General features: G+C 41.9%; 1 protein-coding gene across 1 annotated transcript in view; it reads left to right on the top strand.

Annotated features, from left to right (window-relative positions):
• The window catches only part of PTPRQ (protein tyrosine phosphatase receptor type Q), a 271650-nt gene that overhangs the window by 243925 nt on the left and 3734 nt on the right, over positions 1-23991 (top strand). The window contains exons 39-42 of the mRNA XM_075859391.1: positions 13162-13238; positions 14801-14935; positions 15022-15147; positions 20481-20629. Coding sequence (XP_075715506.1) covers positions 13162-13238; positions 14801-14935; positions 15022-15147; positions 20481-20629 — 487 coding nt within the window. The remainder of the gene's footprint in view (positions 1-13161; positions 13239-14800; positions 14936-15021; positions 15148-20480; positions 20630-23991) is intronic.

Consider the following 23991-nt stretch of genomic DNA (forward strand, 5'->3'; position numbering starts at 1 on the left):
GATATATGGCTTGTACCTACTAGATCTTCCTTCTTTCTCTGCTTCTGTTTTGTCTGCATATCCCACTCTCTGTATTCCGGTCACTGCACCACTTGCAGCCTTAGACTCTCTGTCAGTTCCCTTTGCTTTGGAAAACACGCAGAACGCTTCTTGCAGTCCCGGCCCAGTACAGCTTATGTTTCACCTCGACAGCAGTCTCTGCAACACTCAAACTCAACAACAACTGGAGGGAAGCCCGCCCCTTTTAATGAACTCACAGGCTCTTCCCTCTCACATGAGGGCACTTGCCGACCGTCAACTGCCTGGAGATATATGGGGTTTCTTAGCCTAGCCCCTACTTTTATAAGTAACATGACACATGAGGGCGGTAATTTCCTGGTCCCCATGTTACCAACCGCCTGGCAACTGCCTGCCTGCAACAACAGAGTAAACAGTGGGAACAGCACAGTGCAGTGTTAGCCACTCTTCAGTACAGCAATGTCACATCACTCCTTAAAGGGGTTATCTGAGGACCAAAAATTTAAAAAATTGCTTTGCATTCATACACTACTGGTCAAAAATTTGGGGTCACCCAGACAATTTTGTGTTTTCCATGAAAACTCACACTTATATTTATCAAATGAGTTGCAAAATGACTAGAAAATATAGTCAAGACATTGACAAGGTTAGAAATAATTATTTTTATTTGAAATAATAATATTCTCCTTCAAACTTTGCTTTCGTCAAAGAATGCTCCATTTGCAGCAATTACAGCATTGCAGACCTTTGGCATTCTAGCTGTTAATTTGCTTAGGTAATCAGGAGAAATTTCACCCCATGCTTCCAGAAGGCCCTCCCACAAGTTGGATTGGCTTGATGGGCACTTCTTGCGTACCATACGGTCAAGCTGCTCCCACAACAGCTCTATGGGGTTGAGATCTGGTGACTGCGCTGGCCACTCCATTACAGATAGAATACCAGCTGCCTGCTTCTTCCCTAAATAGTTCTTGCATAATTTGGAGGTGTGCTTTGGGTCATTGTCCTGTTGTAGGATGAAATTGCCTCCAATCAAGTGCTGTCCACAGGGTATGGCCCAGGCGTTGCAAAATGGAGTGATAGCTTTCCTTATTCAAAATCCTTTTTACCTTGTACAAATCTCCCACTTTACCAGCACCAAAGCAACCCTAGACCATCACATTACCTCCACCATGCTTGACATATGGCGTCAGGCACTCTTCCAGCATCTTTTGAGTTGTTCTGCGTCTCACAAATGTTCTTCTGTGTGATCCAAACACCTCAAACTTCGATTTGTCTGTCCATAACACTTTTTTCCAATCTTCCTCGGTCCAATGTCTGTGTGCTTTTGCCCATATTAATCTTTTCCTTTTATTAGCCAGTCTCAGATATGGCTTTTTCTTTGCCCTGAAGGCCAGCATCCCGGAGTCGCCTTTTCACTGTAGACATTGACACTGGCGTTTTGCGGATACTATTTAATGAAGCTGCCAGTTGAGGACCTGTGAGGCGTCTATTTCTCAAACTAGAGACTCTAATGTACTTGTCTTGTTGCTCAGTTGTGCAGCGGGCCTCCCACTTCTCTTTCTACTCTGGTTAGAGCCTGTGTGTGCTGTCCTCTGAAGGGAGTAGTACACACCGTTGCAGGAAATCTTCAGTTTCTTGGCAATTACTCGCATGGAATAGCCTTCATTTCTAAGAACAAGAATAGACTGTCAAGTTTCACATGAAAGCTCTCTTTTTCTAGCCATTTTGAGAGTTTAATCGAACCCACAAATGTAATGCTCCAGATTCTCAACTAGCTCAAAGGAAGGTCAGTTTTATAGCTCCTCTAAACAGCAAAACTGTTTACAGCGGTGCTAACATAATAGCACAAGTGTTTTCAAGTGTTTTCTAATCATCTATTATCCTTCTAACACAGTTAGCAAACACAATGTACCATTAGAACACTGGAGTGATGGTTGCTGGAAATGGACCTCTATACACCTATGTAGATATTGCATTAAAAACCAGACGTTTGCAGCTAGAATAGCCATTTAGCACATTAACAATGTATAGAGTGTATTTCTGATTAATTTAATGTTATCTTCATTGAAAAAAACTGTGCTTTTCTTTCAAAAATAAGGAAATTTCTAAGTGACCCTAAACTTTTGAACAGTAGTGTATTTTTATGTAAAAATAAGTCACTTACTAATATACTTTAATTAAAAATTCGGTACTAAATGGTGCCATTCAAACCCGCTGAATTGTTCCCGGAAGTCCTGGAGCTTTTCAAATATTGATGACGCACCGACATGGCCCCACATGACTTAGGGCTTGCTTCCTGTGCTATTCGTGTTGGCGTGTTATCAATGGCATGACTGCAGGGGGCAGTCACCTTGCCTATTGCTGGAGTCCCCGAGCAGAGCATTAGTTAGCACTTTGCTTGGGACTCGAGCACTGCTCCCGACATTTGGTCAGTGGCTTCAGGGTTTACCTATCGCTGCAGTTCCTGAGCAGAGCATCAGCTGATGCACTGCTCGGGGACTCTACTACTGCTGCCGACGTCACTGTCCATATATGGACAGTGACTTGAGGGGTTTCCTATCGCTGGAGTCCGCGAGCAGAGCATCAGGAACTCCAGCTGTAGGAAAGCCCTGAAGTCACTGACCAAATGTCGGGAGCAGTGCTGGAGTCCCGAGCAAAGCGCCAACTGATGCTCTGCTCACCGGTGTGTATCTCCAGTGGTACAAGCTGGGCACAACATATTGGGCACTGAAATGGCATATCTGTGGAAAACTGGAATTTTCAATCTGCATCATCCACTGTGCACTAATTTCTGCAAAATACATGCGGGGTCAAAATGCTCACAATACCTCTAGATGAATCCTTTGAGGGATGTAGTTTCCAAAATGGGGTCATTTTTCGGAGATTTCCACTGCACTGGTACCTTAGCTCAATGCAACATGGTGTCCAAAAATTAATCTCCACTCCAAAAACCAAATTGCGCTCCTTCCCTTTAGAGTCTTGTTGTGTGTCCAATAGCAGTTTACAACCACATATAGTATTGCCTTACCCAGGAGAAATTGCATAGAAAATTTTGGGGTGCCTTTTCGCCTGTAGTCCTTGTAAAAATGAAAAATGTTGAGCAAAAACGACATCTTATTAGAGAAATGTAGATTTTAATTTTCACGGCCCAATTCTTATAAAACACCTGTGGGGTCAAAATGCGCACTACACCCCTAATTTAATTCCTTGAGGGTTAAAGTCTTGAAAATGGGGTCACATCTGGGGAATTTCTGAGCCCTACCATGTGCCGAAACAGCAGTTTATGACCACATATGGGGTGTTGCTGTACTCGGGAGAAAGTGCTTTACAAATGTTGGGGTGCTTTTTCTCCTTTTATTTGTTGAGAAAATTTAAAAATGTTGAGCTAAAACTACATCTTATTGGAAAAAAATGTAATTGTATTTTCACTGCCCAATTCTAATATAATCTATGAAACACCTGTCAACACCAGTCAAAATGCTCACTACACCCCTAGATTAATTCCTCAATGGATGTATTTTCCAAAATGGAGTCACTTTTGGGAAGTTTCCACTGTTTTGGTCCCACAGGGGCTATGTAAAAGCGACATGGTGCCAAGAAACCAATCCAGCAAAATCTGTGCTCCAAAAGCCAAATGGCGCTCCTTCTCTCCTAAGCCCTGCCATGTGCCCAAACTGCAAATTATGACCACATATGGGTTTTTTCCATAATCTGGAGAAGTTTCTTTACAAACCTTGGGGGCTTTTTCTTCTTTATTCCATGTGGAAATAGATTTTTCTTTTAGCTAAAACAACATGTTATTGAAACATGTCAATTTTTTTGATTTTCTCGTCCAAATTCTAATAAAATCTATGAAACACCTGTCGAGTCAAAATGCTCACTACACCCCTAGATGAATTCCTTGTGGGTGTAGTTTCCAAAATGGGGTCTTTTTTTGGGTGTTTCCTTGGTTTTGGCACCACAAGACCTTTTCAAACCTGACATGGTGCTTAAAATATAATCTCATAAAAAGAACGCCCAAAATCCTCTCGGTGCTCCTTAGCTTCTGAGGCCTGTGCTTCAGTCCGCTAGCAACGTGTGGCATATGTCTAAAAACTACGGAATCTGGGCAATAAATATTGAGTTGCGTCTCTCTAGTAAAACACTCTGTGTTACGGAATCAAAATGAATTAAAAATGAATTTCTGCAAAAAAAAAATGAAATTTGTAAATTTCACCTCTACTTTGCTTTAATTCTTGAGAAACGCCTAAAGGTTTAAGAAACTGTCTGCATGCTTTGAATACTTATTTTGAATACTATTGTAAAGGATCTGCCAGGCACAGCTTCGGGGTTAACTCCCAGAACTAATCAGTCAGCACCTGAGAATACATCCCTGAGACTGACTCCAGCTTCCACCATTCAGGCTGGCAGGCTTAGGAGTGGGAGAGCCTATCGTAACCTGGCCAGGTCTCAGCTAGCTCCCGCCCTCGGTCTATTTAAGCCTGCACTTCCTGTCCCTCGGTGCTTGTTACTGCTTGTGTTTCTTTCCTTGTGGTTTCCTGGCCCAGCTACAGCTCCTGCTATTTTTTGATCCTGCTCCATACAGACCCTGGCTTACCGACTACTCTTCTGCTTTTCGTTTTGTACCTCGCACACTCCTGGCTTGACTCGGCTCGTTCACCACTCTGGTTGCTCACGTTGTTGCCGTGGGCAACGGCCCCTTTTCCTTGCTTGTGTTCCTTGTATGTTTGTCGTGTTTGTCGTGCACTTACTGAGCGCAGGGACCGCCGCCCAGTTGTACCCCGTCGCCTACGGCGGGTCGTTGCAAGTAGGCAGGGACAGAGTGGCGGGTAGATTAGGGCTCACTTGTCCGTCTCCCTACCCCCTGCCATTACATAATAACAAGCCCATACTTAGTCTACCCCTGGTCCTTGACACCACTATGGATCCCCGTGAGACCCTGGCTCAGCAAATGCAGGGTCTCTCCCTACAGGTCCAGGCCCTGGCTCAGAGGGTCAACCAGCCTGATGCTACCCTGGTAGTTCCCCTCACCGCACCTCTTGAACCCCACCTCAAGTTGCCCGACCGGTTCTCAGGGGACCGGAGGGCTTTTCTCTCCTTTCGGGAGAGTTGTAGGCTTTACTTTCGTTTAAAGCCTCATTCCTCAGGTTCTGAGAGCCAGCGGGTGGGTATAATTATGTCCCGGCTCCAGGAAGGGCCCCAAGAGTGGGCCTTCTCCTTGGCTCCTGACGCCCCTGAACTTTCCTCCGTTGATTGTTTCTTTTCTGCTCTCGGACTTATTTATGACGAGACTGACAGGACTGCCTTTGCCGAGAGTCAGCTGGTGACCTTAAGTCAGGGTAAGAGACCTGTTGAGGAGTATTGCTCTGACTTTCGGAAGTGGTGCGTAGCTTCTCGGTGGAATGACCCTGCCTTAAGGTGCCAGTTTAGGTTGGGTCTGTCGAATGCCCTGAAAGACCTGCTAGTTAGCTATCCCTCTTCTGACTCCCTAGACCAGGTTATGGCTTTAGCGATACGACTTGACCGACGTCTTAGGGAACGACAACGTGAACGTTTATGTGTTTTCTCCTCCGACTCCCCCATGATGCCTCCCGAAGCTCCGTTGCTTCGTTCCTCCCCGAAAGATTCAGAGATACCTATGCAACTCGGGGCCTCCGTGTCCCCCCAACAACGTAGAGAATTCCGCAGGAAGAATGGTCTCTGCTTCTACTGTGGGGACGACAAGCATCAAGTGAACAACTGTCCTAAGCGTAAGATTGCAGCCAGAGAACTTCCGCGTCTAAGTGATCATCGGGGAGGTCACTTGGGCGCACAGGTATTTCCCGTAAATATGAAACGTACTAAGATCTTGCTTCCCTTTCAGGTCTCTTTTGGTGGTAGGTCTGCTACCGGCAGTGCCTTCGTGGATTCAGGGTCCTCTACTAATATCATGTCTGTGGAATTTGCTATGTCCCTTGCTATGCCTCTTATTGATTTGCCTAAACCTGTCCCGGTAGTGGGTATCGACTCCACTCCTCTTGCTAATGGTTATTTTACACAGCATACCCCTGTTTTTGAACTCCTTGTTGGCTCCATGCATTTGGAGCAATGCTCTGTACCGTTGATGCAGGGATTATCGTACGATTTGGTTCTAGGTCTTCCCTGGTTGCAGTTGCATAATCCTACGTTTGACTGGAATACTGGGGAGCTAACCAAATGGGGTAATAAATGTTGTACGTCATGTTTTTCTGTTAATTCTATTTCTCCCCCTAAGGAGGTGAACACGCTACCTGAGTTTGTTCAGGACTTCGCTGATGTTTTCTCTAAGGAGGCCTCCGAAGTGTTACCTCCTCATAGAGAATACGATTGCGCTATCGAATTGGTACCAGGAGCTAAGCTTCCTAAGGGTAGGATATTTAATCTTTCTTTTCCCGAACGTGAAGCTATGAGAGTGTATATCCAGGAATCCCTGGCCAAGGGTTACATTCGTCCCTCTTCTTCTCCGGTAGGTGCTGGCTTCTTCTTTGTGGGGAAGAAGGATGGTGGTCTTAGGCCATGCATTGACTACCGTAGCCTGAATAAGGTCACGGTAAGGAACCAGTATCCCCTTCCTTTGATTCCTGATCTCTTTAATCAGGTTCAGGGGGCCCAATGGTTTTCTAAATTGGATCTACGGGGAGCGTATAACCTTATTCGCATCAAAGAGGGGGATGAGTGGAAGACTGCGTTTAACACGCCCGAAGGCCATTTTGAATACCTCGTCATGCCCTTTGGGTTGTGTAATGCCCCTGCGGTCTTCCAGAATTTCATAAATGAGATTTTGAGAAATTACCTGGGGATTTTTCTGGTAGTGTACCTTGATGACATACTGGTGTTTTCCAAGGACTGGTCCTCCCACATTGAGCATGTCAGGAAGGTGCTCCAGGTCCTTCGGGAAAATAAACTGTTTGCCAAAACCGAAAAATGTGTGTTTGGGGTACAGGAGATTCCATTTTTGGGTCAAATCCTCACTCCTCATGAATTCCGCATGGACCCCGCCAAGGTTCAGGCTGTGGCGGAATGGGTCCAACCTGCCTCCCTGAAGGCGTTACAGTTTTTTTTGGGGTTCGCTAATTATTACAGGAGATTTATTGCTAACTTCTCGGTCATCGCTAAGCCCCTTACGGACCTCACTCGCAAAGGTGCTGATCTCCTCCACTGGCCTCCTGAGGCTGTCCAGGCTTTTGAGGTCCTTAAGAAGTGCTTTGTCTCGGCCCCGGTGCTGGTTCAGCCCAACCAAATGGAGCCATTTATCATGGAAGTTGACGCATCTGAGGTGGGAGTGGGGGCTGTCTTGTCCCAGGGTACCAGGTCCCTCACCCATCTCCGCCCTTGTGCCTACTTCTCCAGGAAGTTTTCGCCAACTGAAAGTAACTATGATATTGGCAACCGCGAACTCTTAGCCATTAAATGGGCATTTGAAGAGTGGCGTCACTTCCTTGAGGGGGCTAGGCACCAGGTAACGGTCCTTACCGACCACAAGAATCTGGTTTTCCTAGAATCTGCCCGGAGGCTAAACCCGAGACAAGCTTGATGGGCGTTATTTTTTACCAGATTCAATTTTTTGGTTATCTATAGGGCTGGGTCTTAAAATATTAAGGCTGATGCACTGTCGTGTAGCTTCATGGCCAGCCCTCCTTCGGAGGAAGATCCTGCTTGTATCTTGCCTCCAGGTATAATCATTTCCTCGATCGATTCTGATTTAGTCTCTGATATTGCTGCTGATCAAGGTGCAGCTCCCGGGAACCTTCCTGAGAACAAGCTGTTTGTTCCCCTGCGATTCCGGCTAAGGGTACTTAGGGAAAATCATGACTCCGCACTATCTGGCCATCCAGGCATCCTGGGTACCAAACACCTCATTACCAGAAATTATTGGTGGCCTGGGTTGCCTAAAGACGTTAAGGCCTACGTCGCCGCTTGTGAGGTTTGTGCTAGGTCCAAGACTCCCAGGTCCCGACCAGCGGGCTTACTGCATTCGTTGCCCATTCCCCATAGACCTTGGACACATATCTCCATGGATTTTATCACCGATTTGCCTCCATCCCAAGGCAAGTCGGTGGTGTGGGTGGTGGTGGACCGCTTCAGTAAGATGTGCCACTTTATGCCCCTCAAGAAACTACCCAACGCCAAAACGTTGGCTACCTTGTTTGTCAAACACATCCTGCGTCTCCATGGGATCCCTGTCAATATTGTTTCGGACAGAGGGGTACAATTTGTTTCAATGTTTTGGAGAGCCTTCTGTATGAAGTTGGGGATTGATCTGTCCTTCTCCTCTGCCTTCCATCCTGAAACCAATGGCCAAACGGAGAGGACTAATCAATCTCTAGAACAATACTTAAGGTGTTTTGTCTCTGACTGTCAATTTGATTGGGTCTCTTTCATTCCCCTCGCCGAATTTTCCCTTAATAACCGGGTCAGTAACTCGTCAGGGGTCTCTCCTTTTTTTTGTAATTTTGGGTTTAATCCACGGTTCTCCTCCGTTTCACCTGGTAGTTCCAACAATCCTGAGGTAGAGGTCGTTCATCGGGAACTGTGCACAGTCTGGGCCCAGGTTCAGAAAAACCTAGAGGTGTCCCAGAGCGTACAAAAAACTCAGGCTGATAAAAAACGTTCTGCTAACCCCCTGTTTATGGTCGGGGATCTGGTGTGGTTGTCGTCTAGGAACTTGCGTCTCAAGGTTCCGTCCAAGAAGTTTGCTCCCCGGTTTATTGGGCCGTATAAGGTCATTGAGGTCCTCAATCCTGTCTCCTTCCGGCTGGAGTTACCCCCGTCTTTTCGGATACACGACGTGTTTCATGCCTCCCTCCTCAAACGCTGCTCCCCGTCCTTGGCTCCCTCGAGGAGACCTCCTGTTCCCATCCTCACCCCGGAGGAGGTGGAATTCGAGGTGGCCAGGATTGTGGACAGCAAGATGGTCCAAGGCTCCCTCCAGTACCTGGTCCATTGGAGAGGATACGGGCCCGAGGAGAGGACTTGGGTACCCGCCCGGGATGTTCACGCTGGGGTATTGGTCAGGAGGTTCCACCTGTGTTTCCCCAGTAAGCCAGGTCCACTTAGAAAGGGTCCGGTGGCCCCTCATAAAAGGGGGGGTACTGTAAAGGATCTGCCAGGCACAGCTTCGGGGTTAACTCCCAGAACTAATCAGTCAGCACCTGAGAATACATCCCTGAGACTGACTCCAGCTTCCACCATTCAGGCTGGCAGGCTTAGGAGTGGGAGAGCCTATCGTAACCTGGCCAGACTCAGCTAGCTCCCGCCCTCGGTCTATTTAAGCCTGCACTTCCTGTCCCTCGGTGCTTGTTACTGCTTGTGTTTCTTTCCTTGTGGTTTCCTGGCCCAGCTACAGCTCCTGCTATTTTTTGATCCTGCTCCATACAGACCCTGGCTTACCGACTACTCTTCTGCTTTTCGTTTTGTACCTCGCACACTCCTGGCTTGACTCGGCTCGCTCACCACTCTGGTTGCTCACGGTGTTGCCGTGGGCAACGGCCCCTTTTCCTTGCTTGTGTTCCTTGTATGTTTGTCGTGTTTGTCGTGCACTTACTGAGCGCAGGGACCGCCGCCCAGTTGTACCCCGTCGCCTACGGCGGGTCGTTGCAAGTAGGCAGGGACAGAGTGGCGGGTAGATTAGGGCTCACTTGTCCGTCTCCCTACCCCCTGCCATTACAACTATGATGGGTGCAGTTGTTAAAATAGGGTGACTTATGGGGGTTTGTATTGTTTGGGCCTCTCAAATCCTCTTCGCAATTGAACTGGTCCCTAAAAAAATAGCTTTTTGACATTTTCTTGAAAATGTGTGAAATTTCTGCTAAAATTCTAAGCCTTGTAGAAAAAGAAAAGGATGTTCAAAAAACGAAGCCAATCTAAAGTAGACATATGGGAAATGTTAATGAGCAACTATTTTGTGTGGTGTAACTATTTGTCTTACAAGCAGATACATTAAAATTGATTTAAAAAAATTGAATTTTTTGAAATTTTGATGTTTTTCACAATTAAATCCTGAATTTATAGACCAAATTTTACCAGTAACATAAAGTCCAATGTGTAACAAGAAAACAATCTCAGAATCACTTGGATAGGTAAAAGCATTCCAAAGTTCTTATCACATAAAGTGACATATGTCAGATTTGAAAAATAAGGCTCTGTCAGGAAGGTCAAAAGTGGCCGCAGAGGGAAGGGGTTAAATCCACGGAGTTAAACCCGCACGGTAAACGCTGTAAAATGAAAACAAGACAAAACAAAAAAAACACCAGAATTGCTGTTTTTGTTAGTTCCCACAAAAAATAAAAACTGATCAAAAAGACGCAGGTACCCAAAAATGTCCCAACCCACAGCTCGCCCTCACACCGCTCAATTGACGGAAATGTAAAAAAATTATGGCTCTCAGAGTACGGCGATACAAAACAATTGTTTTTTTTAAAACAAATAGTGTTTTCTTTGTAAAAGTGTTAAAACGAAAAAAACGATAAAAATTTGGTATCTTTGTAATCGTATCAACCCGTAGAAGAAAGTTAGCATGTTGTTTTTACCTCACGGTGAACGATGTAAAAATAAAAGCCAAAAAACAATGGCGGAATCACTGTTTTTTGCCTATTTTACCCCACAAAGAATTTGTACATTAAATGGTACCATTAAAAATTACAACTCATCCTACAAAAAACAAGCCCTCATATGGGTATGTTGTAAAAAAAATAAAAAAACAAAAATCTCCCATTGTTTAATTTTCCCCACTTAAAGTGTAGTTTTAGAATTAAATACCAACTTACAGTTTTTACATAACTATAATCAACATTAAAAAGTTGAGCAATCTCTCAAATGTTTTGTATTGCTTACCTTACATTGATCGTTATTTCCAGAAGCATTATAGCCAGAGCGAGCACATTTTTTTTTGATGCATCGGTAAATAGTTGGCCAAGATTAAGATTTGCTTTTGGCAAAATTAAGAGAATAATTGCCAAAATTAAAAGACTAAAATGCTAATTGATTATCCTATTGTATTCTATAGACTAGTGAATTGGCAAATCCATGAAATTCGAGAAAGTGACACATCCTTTTGCTTATCTCCTTGTGTTTCTACGTATACAATCTCTGTGTTCTCATCTAATTTCACATCACTTACCTACTTGTTCAGTGTCTAGACAAAGTTTGATCTGCATTATGGGAAGTGTAGGTTTTATATCAGGAACATTACAGGAATTGTATGTAATAAAACAAACTATCCAAGAATGCAGTTCAGCGCAATTCATTTTAGGAGTTCCTATAAGTTGAACTGGTTAGTACCTGAAAAGTGCTTTCTCCCTGACTCTAGAGGTGTGTTTCTTTTTTTCCTGCCCCCCCCTTCCAGAGATATGGTCCACTGTTTTGTGTCGGCTGCCTATATGCTAATTTGCTGTAGTTAGCCCACGGGGTGGAGCTACCTTCCCTGCCTTTGATGCTGACTAATCAGCACAAGGCAGGTTGAGGGTAGTTCATAGCCTATTGGCTAACTACTTCAAATAGCATAGAGGGAACCAACACAACAGTGGGCCATATCTCTGGAATGGGGGGGGGGGGGGTTCAGGGAAAAAAGAAAAACAGCTCTGGAATCAGGGAGACAATGCTATTCAGGTAATAACCAGTTCAACTCACATGACCTAGTGACAGGTCCTCTTTAAGCCTGACTTGTTTTAATAGCAGCCAGCTTGCATCTTCAGACTTTAATAAAAGTTGTAAATTGGGATCAGTTCAAGATATGGAATGCAAGTTTTTTATGAAGTTATGTCTTTACATAGATTATATATGAACTGTAAAATTATATTAAAAGGTTAAATCTAAAATGCAACTCTAGACTAAAACTGAAAATATAGCTTTTGTCTGACTTATGCTCATAGTTTTCCTTTGAGGAGATCCCCGGAACTTTTCAGCAGGCCTCTGATATGGCGTTACAAGACGTGGTTCCACTAAATGCATCTCTGTACTTTTGAAAAATTGCTTTATATAACAATAAATTAAACATTGTTTCATGTGATAAAATCCACATTTCCTTCAAAGTGCCTGCACTCAACTATTAACCCAGTTTTTGATAGCTGGCCATCCATGGCCAAATAGGAGGATCAGGTCGAGACTCAGATCAAGGGGAATAGAAAGCATCTGTCAATCAAATCTCTATCATTTTGGTAAAGTCTTCCTACAATAAAAACAATAGTTAACAATAGTGTTAGCTGCACAAAGAGATGTCTCACCGACCATCAGTGGAATATTTGCTTGTCTATTGCTCCACTAATTCCCTCTATCATTTTCCAGTCTAATGAAAGTCTTTATCCACCTTAGATTACAGATGCTTGCCTAAATAGAAATGGATTCATGATGAACCATTATCGGAAGGAGTACCCAGTTAGAATATACCTATATTATGAACTCAAAAGGGGTTGTCGAGAATACAAAACAGCGTCACTCTTGTCCTTTGTTTTTTTTTTTTTTTTTGCAACTCAGCCCTATTCAACTGAAGAGGTGTGTGCTGCAATTCCTAACACGGCCTATGCTATGTACAAGAGTGGCGCTGTTTCTGAAGAGCAGATCTTTTTTGCTAAGCCCAGGTGACCCCTTTAACAAACGTACGTGTACTTTTAATTTAAAATAAAAAAAAAAAAACATGTACTGTGTTGTGTTCAGCATTAAGAGTTGCAATTTTTACATTACAACTGCTGTGTGATCTTGAAATGACCCTTGCAATGTTCCAAGGCTGATTGTCTGAGTAACTCTGTACCCACAAGCTTTTATATGCAGGTGCAAGAAATTGTAGACTTAATAGTGTCTTAACTTTGTAATGTGACCCAAGTAACCAACCTCTTTAACATTCTTTTCTTGACAGCCGTCCCAAGACTATTTCCTACCCTTACAGTATAGAAAGTGTTAAAGTGAGAAGTCCTATATTCATGTAAAGAAACCCATAATACATTATAATATAGAGGTATTAGACTCTTCCTATATGTCCATTTCATGAGCTGCTACGTCATGTACCATTACTTTAATTGATCTTTTTGATTTACACTATTTGTAAAGTCCTGTATAAGAAAATGAATATTGTACTGTAGACTTATTGTAAATATGTGCAAGACTAATCTGTCCTCCACATTTTTGCCACAGATAACAATAACCGAGTAAAGCTTATAGCGGACGCTGGTGTGCCAGGTTCAGATTACATCAATGCAAGCTATGTGTCTGTAAGTATAAAAATAACCTATGGTCGACCATTCTGGTTAGGGAGGAGGGTTTGAAAACCCAATATCAAACATTTAACCCAGAAGACAGCAGTTCCAGCACTTCAATGTATTGGTGTCATAGCTAAAACATCTTTGCTGACGTCTTTCAGGCTACAAAAGGCCCTTTGTCATAGCATAAAATACATCTCGATACATCAGCTGTTTAAAAAAGGAGTAAACATTAAGTGTGGGAGAGTTTACCTCTTATATCTATATGATTTTTTATGCTGTCCCTAAGGGCAATTTCTAGCTTGAAATGCATAAGATTTTTTCTTTTGCATGTTTTAACTGTGATTCAAAACAAAATGGAATATTGTATAGACTTTTTGAGTACTGGCTTCTGGATTTACTGTGTACTGATTCTGAGCTGACTTGGCCGAGCACCCATCAGCGTCACTAAAAACAAGCAAGGAGAGTGTACTGGGAATCCCTTGGGTGCTGCCAAAATTTAATAGGTATGTTGAAATGCATTTATATAATTTGGTCTATTAGATATCTATTTAAATTCAACAACACTAAAGCAACACATCAAATATTTTTATCATGTACAAAAATGCATTGCTTTACATTATGTTTATTACCATTATTTCTAAACAGATGTAGCAGAGTTTAGTGGTCATTTGTGACAGCACATCATGTCATTGCAATTAGTTGTCTCCAAATAAACCTACTAGATAATGTTAACTAAAGGCCCACTCACACTAATAATCATTATGATTTGCTAGTTTGTGATCGATTGTAATGAATATTGGCTAGTGTAAAAAGTTCAGCGATAAACGTAGCAAAATTTACATTAACAGAAGGCATTGCTGCCTAGCACAGGCTCCCATCAGGCAAAAATAATACTTCTCGGCCGGATAAAAAATGTCTGTCAGATCCTTGCTGTGCGACAAACGATCTGCAGCCACTATGCAGACAGACCTATACATGTTGCCAATAGCTTGTGTACCTAATGCATATGAAAAGCATACCTCTAGTTCTCTATAGATGCACCTGTATCTTTTCTGTCATATCTACCACCCTAATCGTGCTCCTCACAACCTTATATTGCTATTTACAAGACCTCTCTTGTGCTGCACCTGCGCTCTGGAATGTATTACATTGCACAACCAGGCAAACTTTCCCCTAAACCCACCTCTTCGGAGATGCTTATAAAATCCTATAAAAAATGACTTCCCTTATGCAGGAATTGTTTCTCTTATCATTTCCCATCTACCTGTGCTAATACTCCACACATTCATTAAGTCTTCATTCTCACTAACTGTTTTTAATCAATATACCCCAGTGTACTTTATATAAGCCCTTGCACAAATTATAGCTGGATGACTGGCTGACTGAACGTTACTTATAAATATCATCAACTAGAAATAAAGTGTACAAATAAATTTCAGATTCTATGGCAATCTATTCTCCCATTTTCCTTTGGAAACAAATGTTACAATAGATGCCTGAAAGTGTGTATTATTATTGTATCTTGCTGGTTTAGTGTTATATTCTGTCAATAATATTTTTTTTCCTTTTAGGGTTATATATGTCCTAATGAGTTTATTGCTACACAAGGACCGCTGGCTGGAACTGTAGGTGACTTCTGGAGAATGGTATGGGAAACAAGAGCAAAGACCATAGTTATGCTTACTCAGTGCTTTGAGAAAGGCCGGGTAAGTTAACTGGACTTATTATAAACCAACTACACAACATTTGTTTTTCTTTTTTAACTCCTATAACTAATACGTGTGTGTTACAGATAAGATGTCATCAATATTGGCCAGAAGACAACAAGCCAGTTACGGTTTTTGGAGATATTGTGATCACCAAAGTGGTAGAAGACGTTCAGATTGACTGGACCATTCGAGACTTAAAAGTTGAACGGGTAATTGCTTTATTATTTAGAATAGACAGTACAGCAATTAAGGACATCCTCCGCCATAACTAAGCCACACTCTCTCCTTGCCTGCCAGTCCTATTTAGAAGCTACTCTTCGGAGATACATGACATTCTAGACTCTGGCATTTAAGAATTAAAATCTTATTTGGAACTACAGTCGGTTTCTCAATGGCATAGTTTGTGGAAATTGGCTGCATCTTACAGTATATTTTATTGAAGATAAATAATTGCTACTACTAAGAACTTACATAGACCATGAATTATGGTGATATATTGTTGGTCGTTAGAAAGTTTCACACTCAAATTGTTAAAATCCTTAACCCCTTCCAGCAAATCGGCGTTACTCTACGTCCTTTTTAGCGGTGCTTTCCCGCAAAAGGGTGTACAGTAACGCCCTGCATTCAAACTGTCACCATGTCACTTGACATGGTGACATCACAATGATTGTTGCTGTCCGTGACAGCTAACAATCAGTTAGCTGGCACGGGACCTATCAGAGTGGTCCCATGTCGGCGATCGCTGTGGTTGGTCAGTCAAATGTGACAGACTAATCACAGCTGTCAAGGACGGCATAGTGCAATTTCCTGGCTCTGAGAAGCTCATTTTGTGTCAAATCTTCTCAGAGCCGGCCATGAGTGTAGTATAGTGTAGTGTACTGTGTGTCAGATTATTTCTGACAGAAAAACTTGTGAAAAATATAAAAAAAATATCTCTATACTCACCCTCCATGCCCTTCAGCTGATCCCTGCCTAGTGTGAAGGACCCTGTCCGATCTGTGAAGGACCCTGTCAGATCTGTGAAGGTCCCTGTCAGATCTGAAGACCCTGTCAGTGTCCCTGTCAGTGTCCCTTTTAATTTTGTTTAAATAGTTCCCCAATTTTATCCTATACTGTTAATCCTGCTGACGTCCGTCAGCTGCTGATCTCCGTCACCTGCTGACCATTTACTTGCGGACCTCTGTCCCTACCTACTCCGTCCTCTCCTGTATTTTTAGGGAGTTTAGTTTTCTTATTAAAAAAAAATAAAACTAATTTAAAAAAAAATAATAAAAAAAAAAAATTCTACATTTATTTAACGGTTAGTTATTGTAGGGAGTACCATACCAATATGGCCCTGAGATTTTATTGTCCAGAGAAGGCATATGCCATGTTATGCTCCCACACGGACTCTTCAAATGATGATGAGATGGAATTTGTTCTTTCATCGTCATCTAGCAAGTCTGATTAGTCCCCCCAACCCCCACAGCGCAGAAGAGCAGTTGGTCCTGCGCAGCCAGATTCAAATAAAGCGATGTGGGTACCCACTGTAAATTATACCCCTCAGGTTCCCAACTTTACTGCCTCCTCAGTGATCCAAGTAGAGACAGCGGGATTCATGGAATTCGATTTTTTTTAATTAGTTTTTTTTCTGATGAATTTGTTTCTGCGATGGTTCAGCAGACCAATTTGTATGCCGAGCAGTTTATGGCCAGCAATCCCACCTAATGCCAGAGTTCAAAGCTGGACTCCCACGGACCCAGTGGAACTCCAACAATTTTGGGGCCTATTGTTAAACATGAGCCTCATAAAAAAACACGTATCCGGTACTACTGGTCCTCTGACATATAGTACAATACGACCCTCTACAGTACGGTGATGAGCAGAAGACGTTGCATTATAATGACAATTCCCGTTGCCCACCACCCAAGGACCCCCATTATGACAGGCTATATAAGATTAGACCTGTCATTAACCACTATAATATAAAATTTTCAGAAAATTACACCCCTGAAAAAAATATAGCGGTCGATGAATCCCTCGGAAATTTCAAAGGGAAGCTGCACTTCAGGCAATACCTCCCAAACAAAAGGGCCTGGTACGGCATAAAAATATACAAGGTGTGTGAGAGCGCCACCGGTTACACACACCGTTTTAAAATTTACGAGGGGAAAGATTCAAAAATTTAACCCCCAGACTGACCCTCATTTCTTAGTATCAGCAGCAAAATAGTTTGGGACCTGATACACCCTTTACTTGGTCAGAGATATCACCTATATGTGGACAATTTTTATAATAGTATTCCTCTCCTAAAGTCCCTTTCGTCCAGATCCACCGTGGCCTGTGGCACCATCGGGAAGAATCAGAAGGGCCTCCCCAAAACCCTGCTGGGGCAAACATTGCAGAAAGGGGAAAGTAGTGCCGTCTGGAGCGATAATCTGCTCTTTCTTAAATTTAAGGACAAAAGGGATGTACATATATTGTCCACCATTCATAATTCTAGCAGCAGACCTGTTGTAGTACGTGGATCCAGCACCCCAACCACCAAGCCTACCTGCATCCTGGACTAGAATTGCTTCATGGGTGGGGTGGACCTATCCGATCAAGTGATCAAACCATATAGTGCCATGCGTAAGAGCAAAACATGGTACAAAAAGCTGGTCATCCACCTCACCCAAATTGGATTTTATAATGCGTTTGTGGTGTCCAGGTATGCAGGCAATCGTGAAACCTTCCTGCAATTCCAGGAGAAGGTCATCAAGGCTCTAATATTTGTAAACCCAGAAGGGGAGGGTACTGCATTATTCCAGGCCAGCATTTTCCCACAGAAATACCCCCTACTAAGAAAAAATTAAGACCCCCCCAAAAATGTAGGGTGTGTACAAGAAGAGGGATCAGAAGAGACACCACCTACCAATGCGATACATGCCCCACAAAACCCGGCCTATGCATCAAAGAATGCTTCAAAATGTATCACTCCTCATTAGAGTTTTAAATTATTTTTTATTTATCAGTCCCCTCTATCTTCTATCTATATTGGCCATTATAAAGTAATTTTATTTATTTTCCCATTCTCTGCCCACTGACAAATTTTAATAACCCCAAAACAAAACGAAAAATTCTCACTATACACCTAGATGAATACATTGGGGGTTGTAGTTTTTAAATGTTAGATTTTTTTGTTCTGCCTGTTATTATGATTATGTCCTGCCATAAAAAGCAGTTATTTTCATTCTTAGTACTTTTTTTACTTGGCACGTTTGTTCCCCATATAGGGTTTGAGGGAGAAAGGCTGTCCTTTTATTCTGTGAACATGCTCAGTATTTGTTTCCTCCACTTTTCAAATATATTGCCTTTCACTTCAAAGCAGTTTCATATATTTTTAAAAATGTTCCCAATCTAACTTACTCTATATCAAAGTGAGATTCTGTTCTTAACTCTACGGACTGACACATTTGTTGGTCATATGCTTTTTTATCACGACATAGTTATTTGTACAGGCAAATGCAATGTTTAGGGACAAAAAAGACAAATAACCTAAATAACACCTAAAACTTTGCGATCAACATGCTCAAAATTTAAAGATTTCTAAAATGGGATCACTTTTGTGGGGTTTCCACTGTTTTCAGAAAAAAAGTAGATTTTCATCTTTACAGACTAATTCTTATAAATGTAGCAAATAAAACTGTGGGGACAAAATGCTAACTACACCCCTAGATAAATTCCTTGAGGGGTGTAGTTTTCAAAATGGCATCACTTTTGAGGGGTTTCCACTGTTTAGGTCCCTCCAGCGCATTGCAAACGCAACATGGCACCGAAAACCATTTGATCAAAATCTGTGCTACAAAATCAAAATGGTGCTCCTTCCCTTCTGAGCTCTGGTGTGGGTCTAAACAGCAGTTTATTACCACATATGGGGTATTGCTGTAATCGGGAGAAATTGCTTTACAAATATTGGAGTGCTTTTTCTCCTTTATTCCTTGTAAAAATTAGAAAATTCTATGTTTTTTTCAGAAAAAAAGTAGATTTTCATCTTCACAGACTAATTCCAATAAATCTAGCAAACAAACTGTAGGATAAAAAGGATAACTACACCCCTAGATAAATTCCTTGAGGGATGTCGTTTCCAAACTGGGGTCACTTTTGAGGGGTTTCCACTGTTTTGGCACCACAAGACCTCTTCAAACCGGACATGGTGCCTAAAATATATTTAAAAAAAAGGAGGCTCCAAAATCCCCTAGGTGCTCCTTTGCTTCTGAGGCCTGTGATTTAGTCCGTTAGCACCCTAGGGCCACATTTGGGATATTTTTTTAAAAACTGCAGAATCTTGGCAATAAATATTGTGTTGCGTTTCTTGGGTAAAACCTTCTGTGTTACAGAAAAAAATGTATTACAAATGAATTTTGGCAAAAAATATGAAATTTCTAAATTTCACCCCTAATTTGCTTTAATTCATGTGGAACGGTTAAAAGGGTTAAAACACTTTCTGAATGTTGTTTTGAATACTTTGAGGGGTGCAGTTTTCAAAATGGGGTGATTTATGGTGACTTTTTAATATTTAAGGCCCTCAAAGCCACTTCAGAACTGAACTGGTCCCACATTTTCTTGAAAATGTGGGAAATTGCTGCAAAAGTTCTATGTCTTGTAATGTCCTAGAAAAATAAATGAACATTCAAAAAAATGATGCAAACATAAAGTAGATATGTGGGATATGTGAAATAGTAGCTATTTTGTGTGGTATTACTATCTGTTTTACAAGCAGATACAATAAAATTTAGAAAAATGCTAATTTTTGCAAATTTTCTCTACATTTTGGTGTTTTTCACAAATAAATATTGAATTTATAGACCACATTTTTTCACTAACATAAAGTACAATATGTCATGAGAAAATATTCTCAGAATCGCTTAGATAGGTAAAAGCATTCCAGAGTTATTACCACATAAAGTGACACATGTCAGATTTAAAAAAATCGGGCTGGTCCTGAAGGCCAAAATGAGCTCGGTCCTGAAGGGGTTAATTGTCCACTGGATACCATTTCATGTTTGGTGTAAATAACATGAAACCAATTTTACTATACAAATAAATACGTAATTTAATTTTTATAGTGTACATACATAAATGCTGCAACGATGCTATAGAACAATATTTCCCATTCCCACTCATCCTCAATGTGTAGTGTTTTTAGAATCTCTTACACCTACAATACGTAGTGGTATGGAGGGACTAAAATAGTGGGCCAATCACCTCTGAATCCCACCAATCCGACATTTATGTCATATAAAATTGATATGCCTCAAAATGTCTGTTCCCTTAAAGGAAATCATCAAAATATGATATTTTCGATTCTTTAAGGGGCTTTAGTTGAGATACATTGCTACAAAACAAGGAGCCATGATGTACTGTAATGAGTGACAAATTGGTCAATAGGTACTGAGCCCATTCAATTCTGCATCTACATGTATGTCACTATCACCACATCTAGTGTATACAAAGTAATAAACATATTGCACAAGAAAATCTATCATCTCAATATTTCTCATCTTTTTTTTTTCCACTGTAGCATGGCGATTACATGATGGTACGTCAATGTAATTTTACTTGTTGGCCAGAACACGGAGTCCCAGAAAACACTACAGCCTTAATTCATTTTGTAAAAATGGTTCGAGCAAGCAGACCGCATGAAAATACGCCAACAATTGTACACTGCAGGTACAAATCATAAAGTGTAAAATATGGGGCTTTATTTTATTCCTAAAAATAAAAACACAGTTTTTAGTTATTACCTGATACAGTAACACTGTTAAGGGTCACCTTTTATTGTACATTAGGTCAGTGGTGAAATGTAATGAACACATGGTCCGGTAACTGATATATAATCATTGCCCATTGACCTTTGAAGGTACTTGCTTTCTTTCTTTCAGTATATTTTGCTTAGCTGCTCTCATAGAGTATATTTTGGGAAACAACAATAAAAGTAAAGAATCAGTAACCAACTGTACAGGACACCAATGAGCAGGCTGAATAGTATATCCAATTAGGGGTGGTTCACATGGCGTCTTTTTGGTGCTGATTTTGATGCAGAAACCGCTTCGGAATGAGTGTCAAAAATAGACAAATTTGCCCCTAATTGACTTCAATGGAAAGGCAGAGGCTTAAACATGGGAAAAAATCCCTGGCTTTGGCCGTGAGGCCTTCCGTTTCCATAAAAGGTATTCCTTGAGGTCCTATAATTGAGAAAATGTCCCTGTATGCTGACGATACATTGGTGTACCTGGTGAATTATGGTCCTTCGCTGGTTTCTTTCTTACAATTAATTGACACATTTGGGGCCTTTTCGGGATTATTGGTTAATTGGTCCAAGTCGGTTATGTTTCCTCTCTCTGTTGGTTATTGTTCCCAGCAGGGCCTCCCTGTCCAGTTACAAATAGTGTCTCAATTTACTTATCTTGGGGTGTGGGTTTCCCTTAATCTCCTGCACTTTCATGAACTTAACCTGCGTCCGTTAGTAGTCTCTACGGAAAAACAGCTAAATACCTGGTAGAATCTTCCCCTCTCCATATATGGAAGAATAAATATTTTTAAAATGATATATCTCCCTAAATTTTTATGTATACTCCATGTCTGTCCAATTCTATTGCCCAAACAATTTTTTAGACAACTTGATGGTATCTTACGCTCGTTCTACTGGCAGGGGGGCACCACCATGTTTAGTCTTAGTCTATTGCAGGCCCCTAAAAGAGTGTGTGGGGGGGGGTGGCAGTGCCTAACCTCTATCTCTACTACTTGGTGTCGCAGTTAGTGCTGGCACACTGGTGGATTGACATAGATTTAAGCAATGTGGCCGCTGCGTTAGCAGGAGCACTTATGACTTCTTATGAGAGTCTTACAAACCTGTTATATAGGTTTAAACCCCCGTGTCATGCGCCGCTCCCATTGCAAACTATAGCTAGTGCCTGGAAAAGGGCACACGTCTCACCAAAGAACGTAACAGGTCCATCTCACTCTCCTAGGACCCCATTGTGGAACAATCCATGGTTAATGTCATTACCGGGGGCGGGGATGTGGGCTGGGGTAGGAATTCGGTTCTTAGGTCAATTGTGCTCTGCAGAGAGTGGCTTTGTGTCCTTTTCTGAGCTTGAGGAGAGGTTTCGGGTGTCGAGAAGGTTTTTTTTTACTATCTCCAATTACGCCATGCCTGCCTAGCCCAGTTTGGTTCTACTACACCTTCCTTGGGGTTTTCCAGAGTGGAGGACTTGCTTAGCACCCCGGACCTTCCCAAGACTCTCACTCACACGTATGCCTTGTTGTTGTCTACTATAAAACGGCCTTTTGACTGGGCATTTGCGGGGTGGAGGAGGGATATTCCTGATTTGGCTGAAGAGGAGTGGAGGGAGGTGGAGCTTTCGTTCCTTGACTCTGTTGTCAGTGCACGGGATTTCCTGATACAGTCGACATTTATACACCGGATATATTATACCCCGGTTAGACTTCTGCGTATTGGTGCATCCGGGTCAGATTGCTGTTTTAGGTGTTAATCTGCTGTTGGCACATATCTCCATTGTATATGGTTGTGTACGAGGGTTTCACCATTTTGGTCTGCGGTAGTGGAGTTCCTTCATGATAACTTTGACTTTCCTCGGCTCCTCGACCCTAGAGTGTGCCTTTTGGACATAATGAATGAGACTGTACATGGCCATTACGATAAAATATTTTTTAGCTTTGTTTTATTTTGTGCTAGCAAGGTACTGATTATGGCATGGAAGGCCATGACCTGTCCGAGTCTGGAGCATTGGGTCCAATTAGTAAATAAATATGTACCTATGTACCAAAAACTGTATCTTAACAGGTGCTGCCCTGACAAGTTTAGGAAGATATGGTCTAGATGGTTGGAGGCCTCGGACACTGCCGTTTAATGTTTGTCTGCCCTTCTGGATGGAATGGGAGCAATGCGGGATGACTGCAGCGCTTGGGTGAATGGTGTGTGCATGTGTGTTCTTTTAGTTGTTCTTAGGCATCTACTGTGCTGCCAACAAGTAGCAGAAGATGTGACCAAAGTATATACTGTATTGTGATACGCCTTCATCTGTTCACTGCCTTATCTGTACTTTGAATGTCTTGTAACCATGGTGCCTTGTTATTCCAAACAGTTTACGGGTTTGTACTTATGTTGTATTTACGTGTACTTTTGTACTTTGAAAATTAATAAATAAAACCTTCTTTTTTTTTTTTAAAAAAAAAAAGACGCTTGCATTTCAAAATCTGCCTAAAAATTCCCTGAGGAATTTTGAGACAGATTTTTTTCTGCCAAAAACGCTGTGTGAACTACACCTTAGTGATTTGAGAAAATGCTATCTACAGTTGAAGTAATATTAGGGTGAGTATTTTAGAGGGTTTGTTTGGTATAGTCAACCCCTATGCGTATGCCTGATAATGGGATTTTGGGGTAATAGTAGGGTATTCCATGATCAGGTCATCTTCTATTAATCAGGAAGGAGAGCCATGTCAGGATCTGTAGGACAGCTGGCATTCATTAAAATTAAAAAGAAACTACAGCAGATGTATGAAATCATACCCATCATCCATAACCTAGCCAACATTATAACATCAGTGGACAGTACGGAGAACTGTCTAATAATCTTTTTATACCTAGGCCTGTACCCATGACAAGGTGGCATCCATTATGTCTAGAGGAAAGACGGTTTCACCATCTTCATAGATGGGAATTCTTTACTGTAAGAGCAGTGAGACCATGGAACTTTCTGCCACACGATGTTGTGATGGTTGATTCGTCAACAAAGTCAAGAGGGGCCTGGAAGATATTCTAGTTATATGTACTAAATTTCTGGAGATGGTTTTATTGATCCAGGGATTTATTCTGATTACCATATCTGGAGTGCAGAAGGAATTTTACCCCTAATATGGGGCAACTGGTGCCTCATAGGGTTTTTTCGTAGGATTATAGGTTGGACTTGATGAACCTGTTCCTGTTTTCAACCTTATCAACTAATGGTTCATCTATTTTCACCTAAACAATCTCCATCTTGTTTTTTGTTTTTAAAGAAGAGAACAGT

The sequence above is a fragment of the Rhinoderma darwinii genome, chromosome 3 (genome assembly GCF_050947455.1).
Source record: "Rhinoderma darwinii isolate aRhiDar2 chromosome 3, aRhiDar2.hap1, whole genome shotgun sequence".
NCBI classification, from domain to species: domain Eukaryota; kingdom Metazoa; phylum Chordata; class Amphibia; order Anura; family Rhinodermatidae; genus Rhinoderma; species Rhinoderma darwinii.